Raw genomic sequence first — 21027 nt, 5'->3', positions numbered from 1 at the left:
TCTCAGTCCACAGCACTGGTAACCAAACGTGTGAGTCTTGTTGGTTACAAATCTTAGACAAGCATGTTTGGAACTATTTTGGGGGGCACAATTTAATGTCTTTAAACTTGATGAGTTGGCACTATCGTGATTGTGTAAATTGTGATTGTGGTGTTGGTGGCAGATATCATGGCAGTCCAAAAGCATGTGTTGCTGGATCTCATTAGCATGTGTTGGATCTCATTAGCATGTGTTGCTGGATCTCATTAGCATGTGTTGGATCTCATTAGCATGTGTTGCTGGATCTCATTAGCATGTGTTGGATCTCATTAGCATGCGTTGCTGGATCTCATTAGCATGTGTTGGATCTCATTAGCATGCGTTGCTGGATCTCATTAGCATGTGTTGGATCTCATTAGCATGTGTTGGATCTCATTAGCATGTGTTGCTGGATCTCATTAGCATGTGTTGCTGGATCTCATTAGCATGTGTTGGATCTCATTAGCCCGTGTTGCTGGATCTCATTAGCATGTCAGGGGCCATGTAATAGCACAACTGATGCATTAACTGTGCTCTAGTCAGTTAATGCATTGGAAGAAAACGAATTGCAACAGTGTGTGTGTGTGTGTGTGTGCCACTCTGTCACCATCATAGACCTCTGAAGTTCGCCTACAAAAAAGAACCAAAACGGCCATCTTTGCCCATATAAGGAGATCCGGTTGTTAATTGAACCTAACTACCTATGGCAAGTTGCATTGCAAGTTAGCTCTAGGGAAGCAATAATCTAAGTGTGCCGCCTTCATGTACCGGAGATCACAGTATCCACTCGAAGGCAGAGGACAAAGTGTGTTCAGGAAAACGTCTGCATTTCAGACTTTTTCATCCCCACGAGAGTTTAAAAGATGCGATAATTCAAAATCCCCATGTTATTTTCCCATAGGAAAAATCGCCAGATACCGGATGTCAAAGATGGCTGCTTTTTTGTAGGCGAACTTCAGAGGTCCATTACTCTGCAGACTTCTGTGTTTGTAATGCCAGCTACCACCATCATTACTTTGTCTCTGGACATTTATCCACTATCTCTGTCGATACTGTGCACAAATCATCCAACTTTCAGTTCCAGGAATTCTGATTCAGTATGTCTGTGTGTGAAGGTTGGCTGTGCAGGACCTATCTGATGAGGATGTAGATGTTCTGATCTCGGCGCTCGGGAAGGACAAGCTCTTGCACCAACTGTAGTAAGCCCATTCTCATCCCCAATGATGCGTCTACAATTCCAAAATATGGGGCTTCTTACATTAGGCTGCAGTGTAATGTAAATGATTTTGTAAGCAAGTCAAGCCAAGTCAGGTCAAGCCAAGCCAAGTCAGGCCACCATAAAGCAAGTCTGCTTAGGGCACCTCATAGACCTTTGAAGTTCGCCTTCAAAAACGACCAAAAGTTGCCATCTTTGCCCATATAAGGAGATCAGGATCTCTTGGATGGGCTAAGATTTGGGTCCTTATCAGCAACCCTGCAGCAGACACAGGAAGTTATGCCCCTCGAGATCTTCATTTCAACAGAGTTGTTTACATCTGCTGAGTTCTATTATTCATCCCCATGACAACATAATCATACGTAAGACTAAAATGTGTGTGTGTTTTGTGGGCTCTACCCAACAGTGTAGACCACAGCAGTCTGTCAGAGGAGAGTGTGCAGCAGCTCCTGAGCGCCCTCTCAAGGCAGAAGTGTGTCGGTGCAGTTATGCTGTCCGTGAGGACCATCTCCTTCTCCACTGCTGAGAGGCTCCTGCAGTTCAGCAGGACACAGATGAAGGGCCATGTGGTGGTGTATGTGATGCCATAATATCTATAGCTCTCTGTTTGTGTATTATTGGAGAAGTCTATGTATGTCCTTACATTTACGAACATGGCATAAACTGCGGCATAAACTTTGGCATCTACAGTCTGCACAAACTGCATGTTGCGCCTTTCCTTTTTACGTTCTGTTTACCAAACCTGAACCTCACGTTCCGCCTCTCTAACATAATTTACGCTGGCCACAACTGAACAGTATCATGCATTCACAAGCACTGTTTCTCGCTGTTTAACCAGTCTGGATTACGCCTGCTTTGCTGAAACCTTTGTGCAACAAATGTGTGTGCTGTGCGCTGCCACCCAGTTTCGATGCATACTCCAAAATACCCAAGATATCTGTGTGTGTGTGTGTGTGTGTGTGTGTGTGTGTGTGTGTGTGTGTGTGTGTGTGTGTGTGTGTGTGATTTTCTTTTTATCAATATGTTTGTTCTGACTGAAAATTAAACTGACACATGCCAAAAGACAATGTGGTAGAAACATGGAATCAGAAAAAGAAGAATTTTAATTTTTGTAAATTTTTTATGAAAAATGGTGTTTCAAATTATTCATACCCTTTTTAAATAGTCAGCGGAAACATCTTTATTTGCCATCACATCTCTCAAAATGGGTCTTATAATACCTACCAAGCCTCTCCATGTCTCCACAATGATTCTAGACCGCACCGTTTTAGCAGCAATCTGGGTTTCCTTTCCCCATCACTCTGGCCTTGTGCTCAATTTTTTGACAGATTGAGGTCTGGACTCAGGATGGGCCACTCTAAAATGTTGATATTGTTTTCTATTAACAATTTCTTGCCTTGTTTTGCTTGTTATGATGTTCGTGGAATATTGTGGAATGTGTAGTTTATCCGTTGGTGTTTGAAAAAAAAAAAAAAAAAAAACGCAGTCTCACGAGGAAGTGACATCATTTCACATGTCACAATGGACAAGGGAATCGCAGGTTGTGTATGGCAGCAGGCTATGTGTGTGTGTGTGTGTGTGTGTGTGTGTGTACTGTGTTTTGCCTCACCCAGTGTTATGTATGGCAGCAGGCTGTGTGTGTGTGTGTGTTTGTGTGTGTGTGTATGGCAGCAGGCTGTGTGTGTGTGTGTGTGTGTGTGTGTGTGTGTGTGTGTGTGTACGTGTACTGTGTTGTGCCTCACCCAGTGTTAAGTATGGCAGCAGGCTGTGTGTGTGTGTGTGTGTGTGTGTGTGTGTGTGTGTGTGTGTACTGTGTTGTGCCTCACCCAGTGTTATGTATGGCAGCAGGCTGTGTGTGTGTGTGTGTGTGTGTGTGTGTGTGTGTGTGTGTACTGTGTTGTGCCTCACCCAGTGTTATGTATGGCAGGGTATGCCTATCTGAGGAGACGGGACCAGATGGACAGAGTCTGTGCTCAGGTGTTATACTGGGTCGAGATCAGGACAATTCTGTGTAAGTCCGTTTCACACACACACACACACACACACACACACCAGGGTTGTGCAAAATACCAAAATTTAATTAATGGCAGCCCATAGAACCGTCAGGTAAAAAGTTGTGAAATTTGGCAGACTGGGAAAAGTCCCATGATTCATTTCACCAAGTTTCATATCGGCACCTCGACATGATGGATTTTCCCCCATGTTGGATTTTGGCGAAAATCAAACTCAATTTTTACAGGTTACAAATGTTGTCCGATCGTCACCAAACTTGACACACATTATCTTCAGACCATGTCTTACAAAGGCATTACTTTCTGGAGCCAAAAGTGTTTACCCGTGACAGCCTATTGAAATTGGTGGCAAAGCCGCCAAACAGGAAGTGAGCTCATATCATGTATCAAAACCAAACTTGGTACATTAGGCTTGTTCGTTATTGCGGTGGTCTTCACCTGCATCCAGTTCTTGCAGTGGTCTTTCTACGGACTGCACAAGCTGAAACCCACCCTCATGACGTCAGTTCAAAGATGTGATAGGATTGTTTGGAAGGAATCTCCCCATGACGATTTTGACAGGTTTCTCATGCTGCTTCCTTATGTTGGAATATGCGAAAATTAATAGAAATTGAAGGGATAGCTTCTTATATGTGATTTCTGCAACAATGGTAGGCTAGCCTACTGAAAACGTTTGGATATTCTGTTATTTTATGCTATTGGTTAAATAGATAGACACACATGGAAAACACTTGATATTGAATGTATATGCTTCAATGCAGGCTTGTTAACTGTATGACAACAGTGGTTTATTTAAACTACATCATAGCAATTTATTTCACCAGTCATCATGTTTATTTTAAGGAGTAAGAATGAAAGTTATTGTAATATAAGGGGAAGGAAAACTTGTATTTTGTAAAAAGGACTCTTAAGTTGAAGACTTTGTTATTTGACCTGTGATCTCTAGTTCCTGTTAAGGTAAAAAGAAGGCAGCCATTTTAGTTTGACTAGAGAGAGAAGAGGCACATGTAATGACACAGCAGATGGAAGTGATGTTTGCCCTGCACATCTAATCCTGGTGTTTTCTTGCGGCAAAGCCAGTAAGTTTATTGATAAACCTGTAAGAAAATAGAAAAGAAAGGTTAGATATTTTATGTGACTATTTGATTTGGTTAATTAGAAGTATACTTACCTGAAAGGCTGAAAGATTAGCATAACCTATAAAAGAAAGAAATTATCCTATAATTTGTAGCATGTTATACTTACCTGTGTAATTTGTATTTATTGTAGTTTTACCTTTTCTTGATTAAATTCATCCAAAAACGACACTCTGCCTGTTCCTTGGGGAAGATAATGAGGAAACGAGTTTAACTTAGCCTGGCTGTTCCCATGCTGCCTTGCGCGAGATTTGATTCACGCTGCTAAGGCAGCCTGGAAACTACCGCCCTAATTTTTGCCTCAGATAGGGAACCAATCACAGAACAGGGGGGAAAGCAAGACGATGATGAGCTATGCACAGACGCATTTGATAGACATCCGTGGCACCCAATAAACGGATCTGGGCATTTTTTTCAAATACGAGAAAATGAACGTTTGGTTCCCAGACCACGTCTCATTGAGAAGTGGTGGCGCTAGCCAGGCTAAGTTTAACTTGCTGTTTCATGCTAGATGAGAACAGTACAGTTATACTGTATTTATTGCACACAAAATTCCACGATATCTCCCGTAATGTCCCCCGCGATTCACGTCAGGCAGACTGTAGCCGGTCTGTCCGGGATAAGCTGCCTTCTGTTGTAGCTCCTCCCGGCTTGCCTTTGAAGATCACGTTGACGTAGAAAGTCAGCCAAAGTCAGCCGCAGTTCATCTCGAACGGGCCTATTGACTCATGACCCCATTAGGAGGTCAACAAATTTCACAAATTTCATCTGATCTTCACAAAAATCGGCGCAGACCATCTTCAGGCCATGCCTTATCAGTGCATTACTTTCTGCAGTGGTCACCAACCTTTTTGAGCCCAAGATCCCTGCCTCTGCCCTGAACAAAGGCAAGATTTACCTTGAAGCGTCAAAAGTGAAGCTTTTTCAGCCCTTTTCAGTTGGCACTAAGCAGCAAGCACACTGTGCATCACCAATATGTCTTAGTATCTTTAATTCACTGTAAAAATGAAGACTATAATGGCCTATTTGATGTCTGGATACCAGCTGATACATTCGCTGACATCGATACACCGTACGATACATGTGAATGATGAGTACCAGCACCTTTTTGTCTCCACTTCAAGCACTGAGTGCATATATACAGTGGAGTAGCGACTAGCGAGCATGAAAATGGTCAATCTTACATTCCTTCCTGGGGGGCGCTGTGGCACAACAGGCTACAGTGCTCATACCATATACGGGTCCAAGTGCCCACGGGGACCCAGGTTTGAATCCTGCGGTCATATCCCGGTCCCACCCCATCTCTCTCTCCCACTTACTTCCTGTCTCACTCTTCACTGTCCTATACAAATAAAGGCAAAAAGCCCAAAAAATATACTTTAAAAAAAAAATCTTACATTCCTTCCCTTTGCTGGGTTTCAGCTTAGGGATCGCCCACTATGGAGATTCTTCCCCTGAATCAGAAACCTCAGGACTGCAGCTGGCGCTTCATCTCTCCTCAGAGCTCTCCAGCACCAAGCTGAGGGAGACCCTCCACATGTTTCACCAGCTGACACATTCAGCAGAGAAGTGAGTCTTTTCTCTCGGTTTCCGTCTTGAATATTTATTAACTATTAACTAAATTGTAGTGCAGGTCTTGTGTATATTCCTGTGAAAATGACTCTGTGTTTGTGTGTGTGTGTGTGTGTGTGCTACATACTGCAGCAGTCCAGAGTATGACGAGTGTGTGGATGCTCTAATGGCGCATCTGTCCTCTCTGCCTGATCTGATGAAGGTGACTCTGTTGACGGGCTGCCTGACTGAGATCTGGGCCAATAGGATCCTCACCCTCATCCACACCTGCCCCCAGTTAAGGGAAGTCCAGTAAGTGCAATACAGTAAGCCCATATGATCTACATGGGTTAGTGCGCAGTAAGCCCATATGATCTACATGGGTTAGTGCAGTAAGCCCATATGATCTACATGGGTTAGTGTGCAATAAGTCCATATGATCTACATGGGTTAGTGCGCAGTAAGTCCATATGATCTACATGGGTTAGTGCAGTAAGCCCATATCAGGGCTCTACAGTGCGCCCATTTCACTCGCACATGTGAGTAAATATGATGCCGTGCGAGTGCAAAAAAATATTTAGGCGCACTGGTGCGAATGACTTCTAACTATGTCAATGTTTGTCTACAAAATACACCGCAACATCGAGAAACATTACTGTGCAAACCATAGAATCACGTCGCGAATGCAGCATAAAAACTACACCTCCCATCAACGTTAGCAGTTTCGCGTTGTGACTCGCTAGTAGTCGCTTCTATCAAATCCAAGAGCGCGCAGAAAAAGCGGAAAGTTAGACTAGCCAGCTAAGATGCAAAGATTGAAGAAATTAGTTCTTCTATCCACCGAATTCATCGGATATAGGAGGAAAAGGATGAGATTCTGAGGGTGCAGTGAGAGAAGGAAAGGTAACCTATTATGCCTTTTAGCCCAGCTGACGTATTGGCTGCAATATGCAAAATATAGCTGTAGCGAACAGGCACAAAAGTAGCCTCCCGTATTATTCCCATTTTATTCAAAGTTAGAACGCTGACAACTCCAGGCTTCCACGCATGCTTGGTTGTTTACACCGAATACAAGCTGAAGTGCAAAACTAAAGTTTGCCTACCTAACGTTTGCCTCCTGCCCCCATCAATGCAGATATATTAAAATATCTAAATATCTATCAAGGCTGCCTATATTAAAAAAAAAGGATAAAAAAAAATATATATATCCTTGATAGCCTATGTTGGGTTTGTGGAAGAGAAAATGGACTGTTTTAGTAGTAGTATTAGGCAGTATGCAGTCAGATAGGTCACCATGGGCATATTTGGATTAGCTACAGATGGATTCACAAATAAATAAATTAGCCTACATTTGGCAGGATACTTGATATACAGGCTAAATGCCAATATGGCAATGTATTTAATTATTTTACATTAACAAAATGTAGGAAAATAGAACAGACTGAAAATAAAGTAGGCACTGATCTTTAAAATCCTGTTTCCTGTAGCCTAAATGTTGTCAGTCATTCTTAATATTTGCAATTGGTGCACTGGCATGTTTAACTGTTAGCTGCAGTGTAATGTTAGATTATGTGTAAGTTAAGTACAGAAGTGACTGTGCGCCCAAATTTTTGTCTGTGCTCCTACATTTTTTAACTTGGGCGCACAAGTGCTCCTGGAAAAAAATGTTTGTGTAGAGCCCTGCATATGATCTACATGGGTTAGTGTGCAATAAGCCCATATGATCCACATGGGTTAGTATGCAGTAAGCCCATATGATCCACAAAACAGGTACAGTAATTATGACCGCAAGAGCTAAGCGCGTCATATAGGTTTAGTCAGATTTTTTATTTTTTTTTTATTTATTTATTTATTTATTTATTTTTCTTTTTCGCATGCCCAAATTTCCGTCAATGATTCCCGGGACACTGAAAGACCGGGGTACACGAAACTTGGTGGGCATGTAACCCCACATGGATAGCATGGAACCATCGTTTTTTTCTGTGAATATCTCGAAAACCGTAGGGTTTAGGAGGACCATTTTTTTTTTGTATGTTGATCTCAAGGGGCCATGTCAACCCATTCCATAACCACTCATTTCATGTATAGCCACCTAGTTAAACAAAAAAAGTAAAAATGAGGTGTTGTAATTGAAGGTATCTGTGACCTAACATAGTCAAAACTGCACGAAATTGGAAGTGTAGGATCATTATGACACCCTCTGTATGCACGCCAAGTTTTGTGGAATTCGTTCATGGGGGGCCACACAATAAATTAATTTATGTTACTATACACCAACTGGCCTGTAGGTGGCGGAGACAGTTTTCTGTGAATATCTCGAGAACCGTGAGGGGCCTAGGAGGTCCACTTTTTTTATGTATGTTGGTCTTAAGGGGCATGTCAACCCATCCCATTACCACTTATTTCATGTATAGCGCCACCTAGTTAAAAAATTAAAAAAAAAAATTAGGTTTTTTCATCACAATATCTCTGGCTGACAAGGTCAAAACTGCACCTAAATTAAAAGTGTAGGATCATTATGACACCCTCGAATGCATGCCAAGTTTTGTGTACTTTTCGTTCATGGGGGCCTTACAATAAAATAATTTATGTGTACATTTAGTGGCGCATACACCAACAAGGATTCCCGGGACACTGAAAGACCGGGTACACAAAACTTGGTGGGCATGTACCCCCACATGGATAGCATGGAACCGTCATTCTTCGTTTTGATCTGTTTTGTCTGCCCCGCTGGACTGGACCCCGAAAGGAGGGTAGGGCAGACACAGTTCTCTGTGAATATCTTGAGAACTGTAGGGCCTAGGATGACCAATTTTTTCCGTATGTTTGCCTCCAGGGGTCATGTTAGCCCATTCCATGTGCACACATGTGCATAAACAGATACACACGCACACACATACATTTACAGTAATCATCACATTATGACACATACTCACACAGTAGACATATGTACGCATGCATGCACATGCACAAACACACATACGCAGGCAAACACACAAGCACGCACATCGTCCCCGGGGACCACCACCACCCCCCACCCGTGCTGGGCCCCCTGAACCGAAAAAAAAAAACAGTTTTTCCTAAACAACTACCTGAACCGTGGCACTGAGGATGAAGAATCTTTTATGGTATGAAAATGAAAATGAAAATGCAATATTATTCTGCTTTAATCGCCCCTATCTTCAGTTAAGATGTTCAGAACTGCACCAAATTTTATGTGTATGATTGACCTGGCATTCTCTGGGGTTATGCCAAGTTTCGTAGAATTTCATCCATGGGGGGGTCTAAAAAAATTAGGTTATGTGTACATTTAGTGACTGTACACTCATTGGCCTGTAAATGGCGGTGCACACATATACACATGCACACACACAGGCACCCACATACTATCGGTATTAGAACGGCCGATACATAATTACAAATTCAGTAGGATTAAAAGAAAGCCAAAATAAATATTCATCATCATCATGGCTGCATTTTCAGTAATGGCTAGAAGTAGTCGTTTGTCCACTAGATGAATGATCGTTGCAGTGAGACGTAATTTTGTTGGAAGTTAAAAGTGGGTTGGAAAAAAACAATGGACGCTTCCTACAAGGACTGTAATTTACCGCAGCGAACATCTAATAAGGATAGGGACGATGTTCACATGAAGTGTAATTCCCATTTCTTCTTGAAGCGAAATAAATCTGAGGATGTTTATCGGACATGCTTGGTTTTTACTGCAGATGCGTTAATCTTGTAATAAAAGTAAAAAGGACCTAGGTAATGTTACCGTTAGCGTTGGTTGAGTGATGGAGGCATTTGATTGATTGCATTTGTAGAAAACTATAAATGCGGTTATACCAAGCAAATGTATAGCAGCACTGTTTGTATATTTCGACTGTCATTTATTGCACGTGCTACAAAATCATTCTGTGCAATGGAAGATTTACCAACGTTACACCGGTCTGATACAGTTTTGCCTATACATGCGTGAGACTGAGACGCCTGTTTATTTTGTTTTAAGTGCGTGCAGGGTGTGAGAGGGGAATCGATGTGCTTTGATTCCAGCTTGGTAGTTGTAGTCTGTGAAATTAAAAGCACGTGTGTGAAGTATCCAAACAATGACACCTTCATTTCATTATGGCTGCTTTAGCAACACACCTTAAGCTACTGTGTAGTGGGTCCCATTTAGAAGTGGCTACTTCATTCGCGCTTTCCTTGACTCATGGAGCTGCGTGAATGTTATTACAACTTTTCGCCACGATATGACAGTTTAAGTCCGCTTGATACTGTAAGGCGTAAGCCATTGGTTTCAAAGGAGATTTTATTTGTGTCGCCAGCATAGCCTATTGACAATTTATGTTGTAAATAGGCCTACCTTATAATCCTACCTGTAGCTTAGGGAAGCTAACAGCTTTCTATTAGGATCTAGTTTGTTAGTTACCGTTTTGTCATAACTCCCTGATGCATTTTTGCATTTAGAATAGCCAGAGCGTGTATATCTCATTCGAAAATTAAACAATATCGGGTGCCTATGGACTAGGCTGGGTGAACCCAGCCTGATCTGCCCGCTATTTATTTTTTGATTTCTTAAAAGATTGAGCTTGGTCTGATGAAAGCCAGACTAGCCATGGACCTCAGTTAAACAATGCAAGGGAACATGAATCAGCCTATATTTGCCGCTAACAATAACGGACAAAAGCTCTTCAACTTTGGCCCGTTAAAATGTGTATGAACAGTCTAGTGACGATTTCATCAAGGCCCATTTGGACATGTCAGTTATTTGCACCACTGGTTAGATGTAAAACAGCATTTCGTTTCAGACTAGGCTACTGTTACTTAATTTGTGCATTAACAATAACGTTTCAGACTACTGTTACTTAATTTGTGCATTGACAATAAAGTATTACATGAACTAAAGATGACTAAAATCTTATGTAGAAGAAGAAACATTCATAAAAAATCCATCCATCCAAAAATGACCTTTGTTTTTGATAGCTGTTGAAAACGGCATGGAACTGACAGAGATGTTTTTGTTTATAAATACATAAAAAAAAAAAATAACATTATGCTGATACCTTTTGCTTTTCCCAAATACAATGTAGCCTACAGGTGTAAGTGACCTTTCATCAATCCAGTTGCAATGGATGAACTGTGATGAACTGCCCTACTTGTGATTGTTTAGAGATTTTAAAGGTTTTATAACAATGCTACATCTTCTTTGGCTATTCTACAATCTATTCACCTTTTCAGCACCAGTAGGCTACTTTCTGTGCAGCCGCACACACACACTCAGGCATGCCAAACAAGCATACAAAAAAGTTTCAAGAGTGGGGGATGGAGTAAAATATGGAGACAAATTGAAGTGTGATTTATTTTCGCGGAACGGATGTACAGGACTGAGCGGCGGTCATATTTTGTACCGCTATGCGGTACATCTAGTTTCCTGTGTATTAGCCACATTGTGTATAAGTGTTTTATGCAAATAATAAAAAAACTAGGGCTGTCAAAATAACTGATTCATTTCGATTAATTAATTTGAGAAAAAATAACTGATTAAAAAAAATAGTGCAGATTAATCGATTCCGTATGACCTTTGACCCCGAGCCGGTCTAGTCAGTAACCATTAGACTGTAAAATGAAGGAGAGAGAAGAAAATGTGCTGCCTAGATCATTGATTGGAACAATTACTTTTAAAAAACGGCCTGATGGTGTTGATAAAAATAAAGAGTTGATTAAAATAAAGTCTTCTGCAATGTCGGCAGCAAGGAATTTGCATATCACCGGAGTTTGTCAACTCTAAAGTCGCACATCAATGCAAAGAAATAGTGTTAGTGTAACAGATGCTAGCTAGCTTAGCTGTGCTTGTGGAACGTTGGTAAACCTCACTCCCCGACGCCTCAAGAGTGCTGCTGGCATGCGAGCCTGGGCTATTGGCTCAATTGTTAGCGTGCTCGCCTCCCGATTCGAGTTGCTGCTGTTCGCGGGTTTGAGTCCGTGCGTGTGCAGGGCTGAATCGCGCAGGTTCAACACAACGCAGGTTACATTGACATTGAGGGGGGTGTTAATTTATTTTCATAATGTCCCCTAGGTTATATCTGTGGCCTGAAATGCCTTGTATGTGAAAAAAAACACAAAATGTATTTCCTCAGCATATTAGGTCATATCATAGATTATTATGGCCATTATTTGAACAGTGAAAATAATAATAAAATAGTTTTTGAACTTTAATGTCACTAATGTTGATTATTCAATGATTCATTTGAATTTAAATATTTAAAATACTTTCACGGCAAAAATATGTGATTAATTTAGATTAATTAATCACGGAGTATTTAATTAATTTGATTACATTTTTTAATCGATTGGCAGCCCTAAAAAAAACATATTAATACCATATTAACTGCCCCCGTGTATTAACCTCATAGCTGAAGAAAGTTTGCAAAATCATTGTATAAGCCGCGGCTAATAGTTGGGAAATTACGGTAGGCTGACAAACACAAGATTTATACTGTTCCCTCACAATTATTGGGTTGAACACGCACAGTGGCGTCATGTGAGGACCCTGTTCATGCTGTCACATTTTGAGTCTGTTAGGAGGCACAAAGCTACAGTTCAGAACACGCCCTCATAGCACAGCTTGTTGGCACTTTGGCTGTTTTAGCCGCTAGCCGGCTAACTCACGTCAGACAGCACCAGTTTTTTCACGTTATTTTTTACCAACAGTATTCTGTGAACATGACCAACTGAGCTCCGTGTTAAAATTGGCCGGATTTCTCCGTTAAGGTTCTTTTATTCTGGCATCCTCAGGTCCGGTGGTGAGGGGCATAGAGTGCAAGATGCCGCTCCGCTTCGTCCTGTGCGCAGCCCTGAAACAGCTGAAATACAGTGTTGTAGGATCTGTGTGGTTTAGTGTAGTAAAATCGGATTTCTAGGCCAAGTATACTTGCGTATACAAGAAACTTGGTCTCTGCATTTATCCCATCCGTGAATTAGTGAACACACAGAGCACACAATGAGCACACAGTGAGGTGAAGCACATACTAACCCGGAGCAGTGAGCTGCCTTGCTACAGTGGAGCAGTGAGGAGTTAGGTGCCTTGCTCAAGGGCACTTCAGCCGTGGATGTGGGCATGGGAGAGCAGAGCTCAACCCCTTCTCCCGCCCACATTTTTCCTACTGTTCAGGGATCGAATCGGCAACCCTTCGGTTCCAAGCCCGAGGCCTTAACCAGTATAACAACACACTTAACAGTTGTAGGATCTGAGTGGTTTAGTCAGGGTTGGGTCAGATTACTCTGAAATGTAATCCATTACTGACTACAGATTACATGTAATCCATTACTACCCAACCCTGGGTGTAGTTTAGTGGATATGACAACACACTTAAAGCTGCAGTTGGCAAATCTGACAGATTGATGGGACTTAGCCAAAATTTTGAATGTTTACAACTCTTATGCCCTTCCCCCACTACCACCGAGCACCCTCTCATCGAGTTTGTGCTCGTCAGTGCACACCAGACTGTGATTGACAGTCAGATCTCACACAGCCCTGCTCTGATTGGACCAGAAGAACCAGGAGCTATGGATTTTTGCTATGGCTCTAGGTGGAGGTAGAAGTGTGTTTTTTTTTTTTTTTTTAACCGGCTGATTTATGTTGTTCTGTCAGAGCATAGTGTCGGTTTCAGTGAATATGATCAAAAACTAAATATAAAAATGAACAGTGAATATGATCTTGCCAACTGCAGCTTTAACAGTTGCAGGATCTGAGTGATGTAGTTTAGTGCAGCGGTCCCCAACCACCGGGCCTAACCGGGCCGTAGCCTACGACAAGAGTTTTAAAAAAAATGCATGCAAACTAAATAAACTCAATTTAATTCGCAATAATGTCACATTCGCAATAATACCCACTGACGATGGTGAGCCAGATACCTCAAAGAAAAGAAGGGGTCATTCAATAGGAAATATGACGAAGTCATATTTAAAATATGGTTTCAGAGACCGGTGACTCGCATGCACCAAGTCCTTTATGTGTGGTATTTGGCGATAAGTTGTCAAACGAAGCAATGAAACCATCAAAGCTAATTCGACATCTAGAGTCCAAGCATCCTACACTTAAAGACAAACACCTTGAGTTCTTTGAGCGTAAGAAACGCGAAAGCAAGAAGAACAAAAAACTAGTGTGTTTTTTTTTTTACTACCACATCGGTGAACGCATTGGCAAGCTAAAAGCCCTCATAGTGGCTAGTCGGATTGCTAAATCTAAGAAGCCCTTTACTATTGGGGAAGAGTTAATTCTGCCTGCTGGTAAAGGCATGTGCAATGAACTCCTTGGGAGGCTGCAGCTAAAAAAAATAGCTCAGGTACCGCTTTCTGCAAGCACTGTCCATAGGCTTAATTGATGATATGTCAGAGGATATTGAGGCACAGTTGTTAGAGAGGGTGAATGGGTCACCGTGGCACGCCATCCAAGTTGGTTGGTTGCAGGTCACTGGCCAGAGTGTTTGAGTTGTGAGAGCAGCTGCAGAGATTTCTTACAGAAAAAGTCACCGTTAGCTGCATATTTTAGTGATGAGGGCTGGGTGTCAAAACTTCGCTTACCTGTGTGACATATTCGGGTTGCTTAATGACCTCAACCTGTCACTGCAGGGGAGAATGGCGACTGTCTTTAAACTGGCAGATAAAGTCGCTGCATTTAAAGCCAAGCTTGATTTGTGGGTACGACGAAAGTGGATCGGGTGTATTTGATATGTTCCAAACAGTAGTGGGGGTTTTGGGAGAGACTGAGGCAGGGCCTTTTTCTCGCAGCTGGTCTTGCGATCACCTTGTTGCACTTTCAAATGAGTTTGGCTGTTACTTCCCATCCTCCAAAGATCCACGGCAAACCAATGAGTGGGTCCCGCAACTCATTTGTCAATATCGAATAGTCCTAACTTGTCAGCGCAGGAGAAAGAGCAGTTCGTCGAAATTGCAAATGACGGTGGTCTTAAAGAAGCCATATGCAACAATTTTAGCAAAAATTACCTTAATTATGCAGGTTGAGAGTCGTTCTGATGGTTCTACAACACTTTTTGGGTCGTTTGGTGGGTGCTTCGTCTCCCCCTAGTGCTTCTCCGCGGAAAAAACGAATATGCAACTTTCTGGTCTCCGTCCGAACACATCCGGATGTGACTCGGCGGAAGTATCCAATCGCGCCTCGAAAATGTAGTCAGGTTGTAGTTTCTAAGAAGACTGCAAAACGGACTCCGACTTGGCTTTGTTGCTGTTGAAATTGTAACTAGCCTACCCTTGGGTGAACTTGTTACAATGCTACTCGCTAGCTAGTGGGGGTTTAGCATAGCAGTCACTTGCTACCGAAGCTGCAGGGGGAGCTATGTCGTGAAAAATGCGAGCCCAAATCAGGCGAAAACCCAGAAACAGCGAAGGAATAACCAGACTTGCATAGGGCTTCTTCAAGAGTGTGTAGGCTATGAGGAAACCTCTCTGGCAGGTTTTTGGATGAAAACCAAAGCAGAATATCCCGAGATAGCCGTAAAAGCGCTGAAAACGTTGCTACCATTTCCCACCACGTATCTAGCGAAGCCAGGTTTTCGGCAATGACTGCAACTAAGACCAAATTGCGCAATCGACTGGACATTTCAAACACACTGAGGGTGTCACTGTCTTCCATCACCCCCAGATGGAACCTTCTTGTTGCAGGGAAACAAGCACAGGGCTCTCACTGATTATATTCGTAATGCACGTTTAGTTCCCATGTTTTGTTACCATATTTTGTTAAGCATGTTCACACATGATAAATGTAGCTTCAAGTTGTTCAATTTTCATAGTTCATATTGTTCAATTTTCACTTCTTCAAGTTCACGTTTTTCACATTTTTAAGAGTTCGTTACCTTCACTGTTCATACATAACTGGAGCTAGTTCTTTTCAAGTAATGCATGCACAACACGGAACATGGAACCCCCGAACACCACCCCCACCGGTCCGTGAAAACAAAAATGGGAATCAAACCGGTCCATGGTACATAAAAGGTTGGGAACCCCTGGTTCACTTAACAGCAGACACTAGGAGATGGTTTAGTGGTGTTGCCTCTGTTGAGCTTGTCCTCTGAAGGACTGACAGCCTGACTGTATCTGGTAGGTTTGGTGCCTCCATCTGTGACTCGAGCAGGGGTGAGGAGGAGAGGGGCCTGCTTCTGGAGGAGGGAATCTGCTTACTACAGGAGGCCCAGAGGCGTCCAGACTGCACCATCTCTCTGATCGGGTATTTACACTCAAGTAGTGGTGTGCGATACTGTAAAATCTGGTTTCGATCCGATACCAATTAAATATAGGGCCAGTATTGCCGATACCGATACCAATACTGATATTTGTGACTAAAAGCAGTTTATATACTTTTATATAGGGGAGAACAGTGTGTCATGATTTATGACATGAATAAAACATCAATATACTAATTTAGAATAAATTTCTATGACTTATGATTTTATGATTTCCACTGTTAATAGTTTACAAACATTTCAGCAACATAACATTGCAAAGCGGGCATGCAAAATGTGAAAGGAATGGTGTTTGCATGACTGTAGGCTAGCCCTTGGTGAAACAGGAACATTTTGAACAAATTAAGAGATATTGAAAGTGAACTAAAATTAAAGTATCGATCCCATCACGCTGGTATCGATCCGATACCAATACCAATGTTGGTATCGATACTATCGATATTTGGATCGATATGCCCACCCCTACACTCAAGCACTCATACCGAAGGGTCTTTATTACACAGAGGGGTCATTCTGTTCACTCGACTGATTGACATCTCCTGGTTGTTATCTGCTATTATTTCTCTGAAAGGAAACGTTGCTGTCTGCCCGTGGACCCATGCACTAGACTACAGGACCGGAAGCTCCGCTGTAATATTCTGGTGGAAATGGATGAGAAGAAATGTGCTTTAAAGGTACTGTGCTTTAAAGGTAGCCTAGAAATCTAGACGCACCCTAGCGGCTAGTCTAGCAACTCTCTGTTGGCTTGTGAGCTCGAAAAAATTAAACTTCTATCAGGCCAATCAAATCGTGTATAGAGTCGTTAGGCGGGCTTAACATAATGATTGATGGCAGAGTTGCAACGGTTTGCCTTGAATTCCCTGCTACTTGAAAACAAATAAGATAATGTTGCTGTTGGCGAACAGTGTGACACGAGTTAAGCTTTTATTAAGTAGGCAAAAGTTACTAGCCAACTAGCTCCGCTGGTGGGAAAACGCATGGGACTCATAGCGCTGTCCTATTGCGTGCAGAGGGAATTTGAAAGACAACTGATTATCCCGCCCCTCAGACTGAGCACTGCGAACGGTGAGTGCCCAGACCCTACATTTTAATGTGGGTCTGGCTCGTCAGGCTACTTTAAAGGTACTGTCACAGACTGAGCCGTGACGTGCTCATGCACTCAAACTATATTCATTGTCCTTTCCATCTCCCATCTGTATTAACGTCTTCTGGTATCACGTGATGAAAATATCCACACTGGCTGTCAAACTTCTCATTTATTGCTTAAAACTTTGTAATTACAACTCTGTACACAGTTAACTCACCACCGTCCCGAACTCCGGTTCAACTTCCTGGTTTCGCGTGGGGACGCCGAGGGAATGTTCCATTAGGTTAAAGTAGAGGGGTTTCGCGGGTGATTGGTGGTGGGAACCATTATTGCAGGGGTGTTTTTGTGTTTATCACTAATATGGGATTTTTATCTCTGCAAATGTGGTTTTGGTGGGGGACACATTTTGTATGTATTTGTATATTTTCTGTTGGGTTGTTTGGTTTATTATTTGGTTATTATTGTGTGATTACTTAGTTAATTGATTTTTGTTAGCAATGAGGCAAAGGTGGGGCTACAGCTCGCCTAAGGCTGTATTAGGCCCCATGGCCTCTGTTGTAGGGAAGTCTGTGCAGAGAGAACTGTATTGGAGAATTGTCGATTGGTAAAGTGTGCAGGGTCTTTTGAGACATAGCCTGGCAACTTGATGCCTATTTATTTTTTCTTTTTGAACAGTTTTTGTTTTGCATTTTTGGCTCATCTTGACACAAATATTTGCACGTATCAGAAAAATATATATATGGCCAAATGGGGCAGTCGTGGCCCACTGGTTAGGGCTTCGGGCTTGGAATCGGAGGGTTGCCGGTTCGATCCCCGACCAGTGGGAACGGCTGAAGTGCCCTTGAGCAAGGCACCTAACCCCTCACTGCTCCCTGAGTGCCGCTGTAGCAGGCAACTCACTGCGCCGGGTTAGTGTGTGCTTCACCTCACTGTGTGTTCACTGTGTGCTCTGTGTGTTCACTAATTCACGGATGGGATAAATGCAGAGACCAAATTCCTTGTATACACAAGTATACTTGGCCTAGAAACCTGATTTACATATACATATTTGAGAAAATAAAAAAAAATAAACAAGAGACTTTTTAGAAAAACGCATTTTCCCTAACTCCGCCATCGGTCACCCTGCCACAGGTACTGTGCGGAGGGGAAGAAATGCGCTTTAAAGGTAATGTGCGGAAGAAATGTGCTTTAACCCTTTAGGCGCCAGAGGTTTTTTTTCGAAACGTTCGATTTTGACATCTTCATTTCAAAAGGCTATATCTTAAACGTGATAAGAGATAGAGACTTTCTGTAAATTAGAGAAATATTAAGGATGACCCAAAGTTTATGAAGGGATTAAATGTTTATATCTAATTTGCATATTATGACGTCACATGGTGGCGGCCATCTTGGATTATAGAATTTTCATGAAAAGTCGCATGTTTGAATGATAAAATGCACCACTTCTTTCCCCCCAAAATGTCCCTCACCTTCTGTATGCTATATTGCACAATACTGAATGCTCAGGTAAATACTAAGTAGTAAACAAACTGTGTAAATCATTACTAACAAATGGCAGAAACAAACCAAATGCATGTAGTGGTAGGCTGGCCATTTACTGTAGAGATTTTCCATTTACTACATACAGTAGGCACTCTGATTCCATGTATGGGGCACATATATATTATTCAGATGACACACAAACACAAGTAGACAAGACCTGTTTAGTTCAAAAGCTCACTTGCCACGGCAAGGCACAGATCAGGAGTGAGATGACGAGACAAGACAAGAGACAATGTTAGTATTTGTTTTCTTTTTGTTGTTTTTGTTGATGTTTTTGTTGTTGTTTTTTTCTTAGCTGACAAAGACACACACATCACAAGGACATGAACACACAAAAAAGAACACATAGTGTATGTCCTAAATGGTCAGGGAAATAGATAGCAAATCAACAGTGTAAATCATTACTAACTAGATGTACCGCATAGCGGTACAAAATATGACCGCCGCTCAGTCCTGTACATCCGTACCGCGAAAATAAATCACACTTCAATTTGTCTCCATATTTTACTCCATCCCCCACTCTTGAAACTTTTGTGTATGCTTGTTTGGCATGCCTGAGTGTGTGTAATGCGGCTGCACAGAAAGTAGCCTACTGGTGCTGAAAAGGTGAATAGATTGTAGAATAGCCAAAGAAGATGTAGCATTGTTATAAAACCTTTAAAATCTCTAAACAATCACAAGTAGGGCAGTTCATCACAGTTCATCCATTGCAACTGGATTGATGAAAGGTCACTTACACCTGTAGGCTACATTGTATTTGGGAAAAGCAAAAGGTATCAGCATAATGTTTTGTTTTATTTATTTATTTATTTATTTATTTTTTTATGTATTTATAAATAAAAACATCTCTGTCAGTTCCATGCCGTTTTCAACAGCTATCAAAAACAAAGGTCATTTTTGGATGGATGGATTTTTTTGTGAATGTTTCTTCTTCTACATAAAATTTTAGTAATCTTTAGTTCATGTAATACTTTATTGTCAATGCACAAATTAAGTAACAGTAGTCTGAAACGTTATTGATAATGCACAAATTAAGTAACAGTAGTCTGAAACGAAATGCTGTTTTACATCTAACCAGTGGTGCAAATAACTGACATGTCCAAATGGGCCTTGATGAAATGCGTCGCTAGACTGTTCATGCACATTTTAACGGGCCAAAGTTGAAGAGCTGTTGTCGTTCGTGCAAATATAGGCTGATTCATGTTCCCTTGCATTGTGTAACTGAGGTCCATGGCTAGTCAGGCTTTCACCAGACCAAGCTCAATCTTTTAAGAAATCAAAAAATAAATAGCGGGCAGATCAGGGCCCAGTTCCCGAAAAGCATCTTAAACCTAAGAGCGTGTAAAGTCCCTCTTACTTAAGCGTCTTAAGATTTACCCGACTGTTTCCCGAAACCATCGTGTAGCTTAAGAGCGTCATTGAAAACACTAAATAGATCTCACGAGTGCTCAGAGTACTCGTTTACCGGCTAAGAGCGTCTTAACAATATTTCTCACTGAGGTCACCAACAGGACATACAGAGGAATTACAACTTAGAATACATAATCCAATTTACGTTCCCATTCTTTATTGTGTTTACCTGTGATGAATCAGATTTTAGCGTGCAAAATAGCCTACATTTAATTGTCATTATAATGTGATGAAAAGCGGACAAAAATGCAATCAAGTTATTAAACGAGACGTTGCCAGAATAGTTTGACATTATCTTTGCTAAGTGAATATTTTATTAGGCCTATGAGGTAAAAAGCAGAGAAAGCAACATGTGGTTTAGTCTGTAGCCTACTGCATCAAAATCTAAGCCAACACATTTCCTCTCTTTCTTACTCGACTTCTTTCTTATCTTCAAACGTGTTCTTGACACCGTGAAAAATTATTGCATGGTGCAACAATCTAATCTTAAAACAATTACAATTATTTATGTCTCTGTGTGGTATATAACCTACTTGGAATGCTTACATGCAGATGTCAAAGTGTTTCTATTTTCGTATTGATGTGAATTAATGTGTAGATCCGAAGTTTAAATGGTAGGCCAATAGCTGTGACGTGCAGTCACCTGACATCACCGTCAAATCAGAGGATATTTCAGAACTATTAATGCGTGGACAGCTCCCTTAAGAGCATCTTAAGAGCAGTGCAGGCGTTCACGCTTCGAGCATGTTAGGAAACAGTCGGAAAAACCAAGCGAACGTCATTAAGATGAATCGTAGAA

At 41.7% G+C, this 21027-nt stretch overlaps 1 protein-coding gene across 1 annotated transcript in view; it reads left to right on the top strand.

Moving 5' to 3' along the window:
• LOC125284340 (NACHT, LRR and PYD domains-containing protein 1 homolog) overlaps positions 1-21027 on the top strand; it is a 70590-nt gene that overhangs the window by 11140 nt on the left and 38423 nt on the right. The window contains exons 6-12 of the mRNA XM_048228255.1: positions 1134-1217; positions 1641-1808; positions 3162-3245; positions 5805-5951; positions 6087-6245; positions 16051-16173; positions 16761-16863. Of these exons, the coding sequence (XP_048084212.1) occupies positions 1134-1217; positions 1641-1808; positions 3162-3245; positions 5805-5951; positions 6087-6245; positions 16051-16173; positions 16761-16863 (868 nt within the window). The remainder of the gene's footprint in view (positions 1-1133; positions 1218-1640; positions 1809-3161; positions 3246-5804; positions 5952-6086; positions 6246-16050; positions 16174-16760; positions 16864-21027) is intronic.

The sequence above is a fragment of the Alosa alosa genome, chromosome 19 (assembly GCF_017589495.1).
Source record: "Alosa alosa isolate M-15738 ecotype Scorff River chromosome 19, AALO_Geno_1.1, whole genome shotgun sequence".
NCBI lineage: Eukaryota > Metazoa > Chordata > Actinopteri > Clupeiformes > Clupeidae > Alosa > Alosa alosa.
This window is presented reverse-complemented; position numbering and strand designations above follow the sequence as displayed.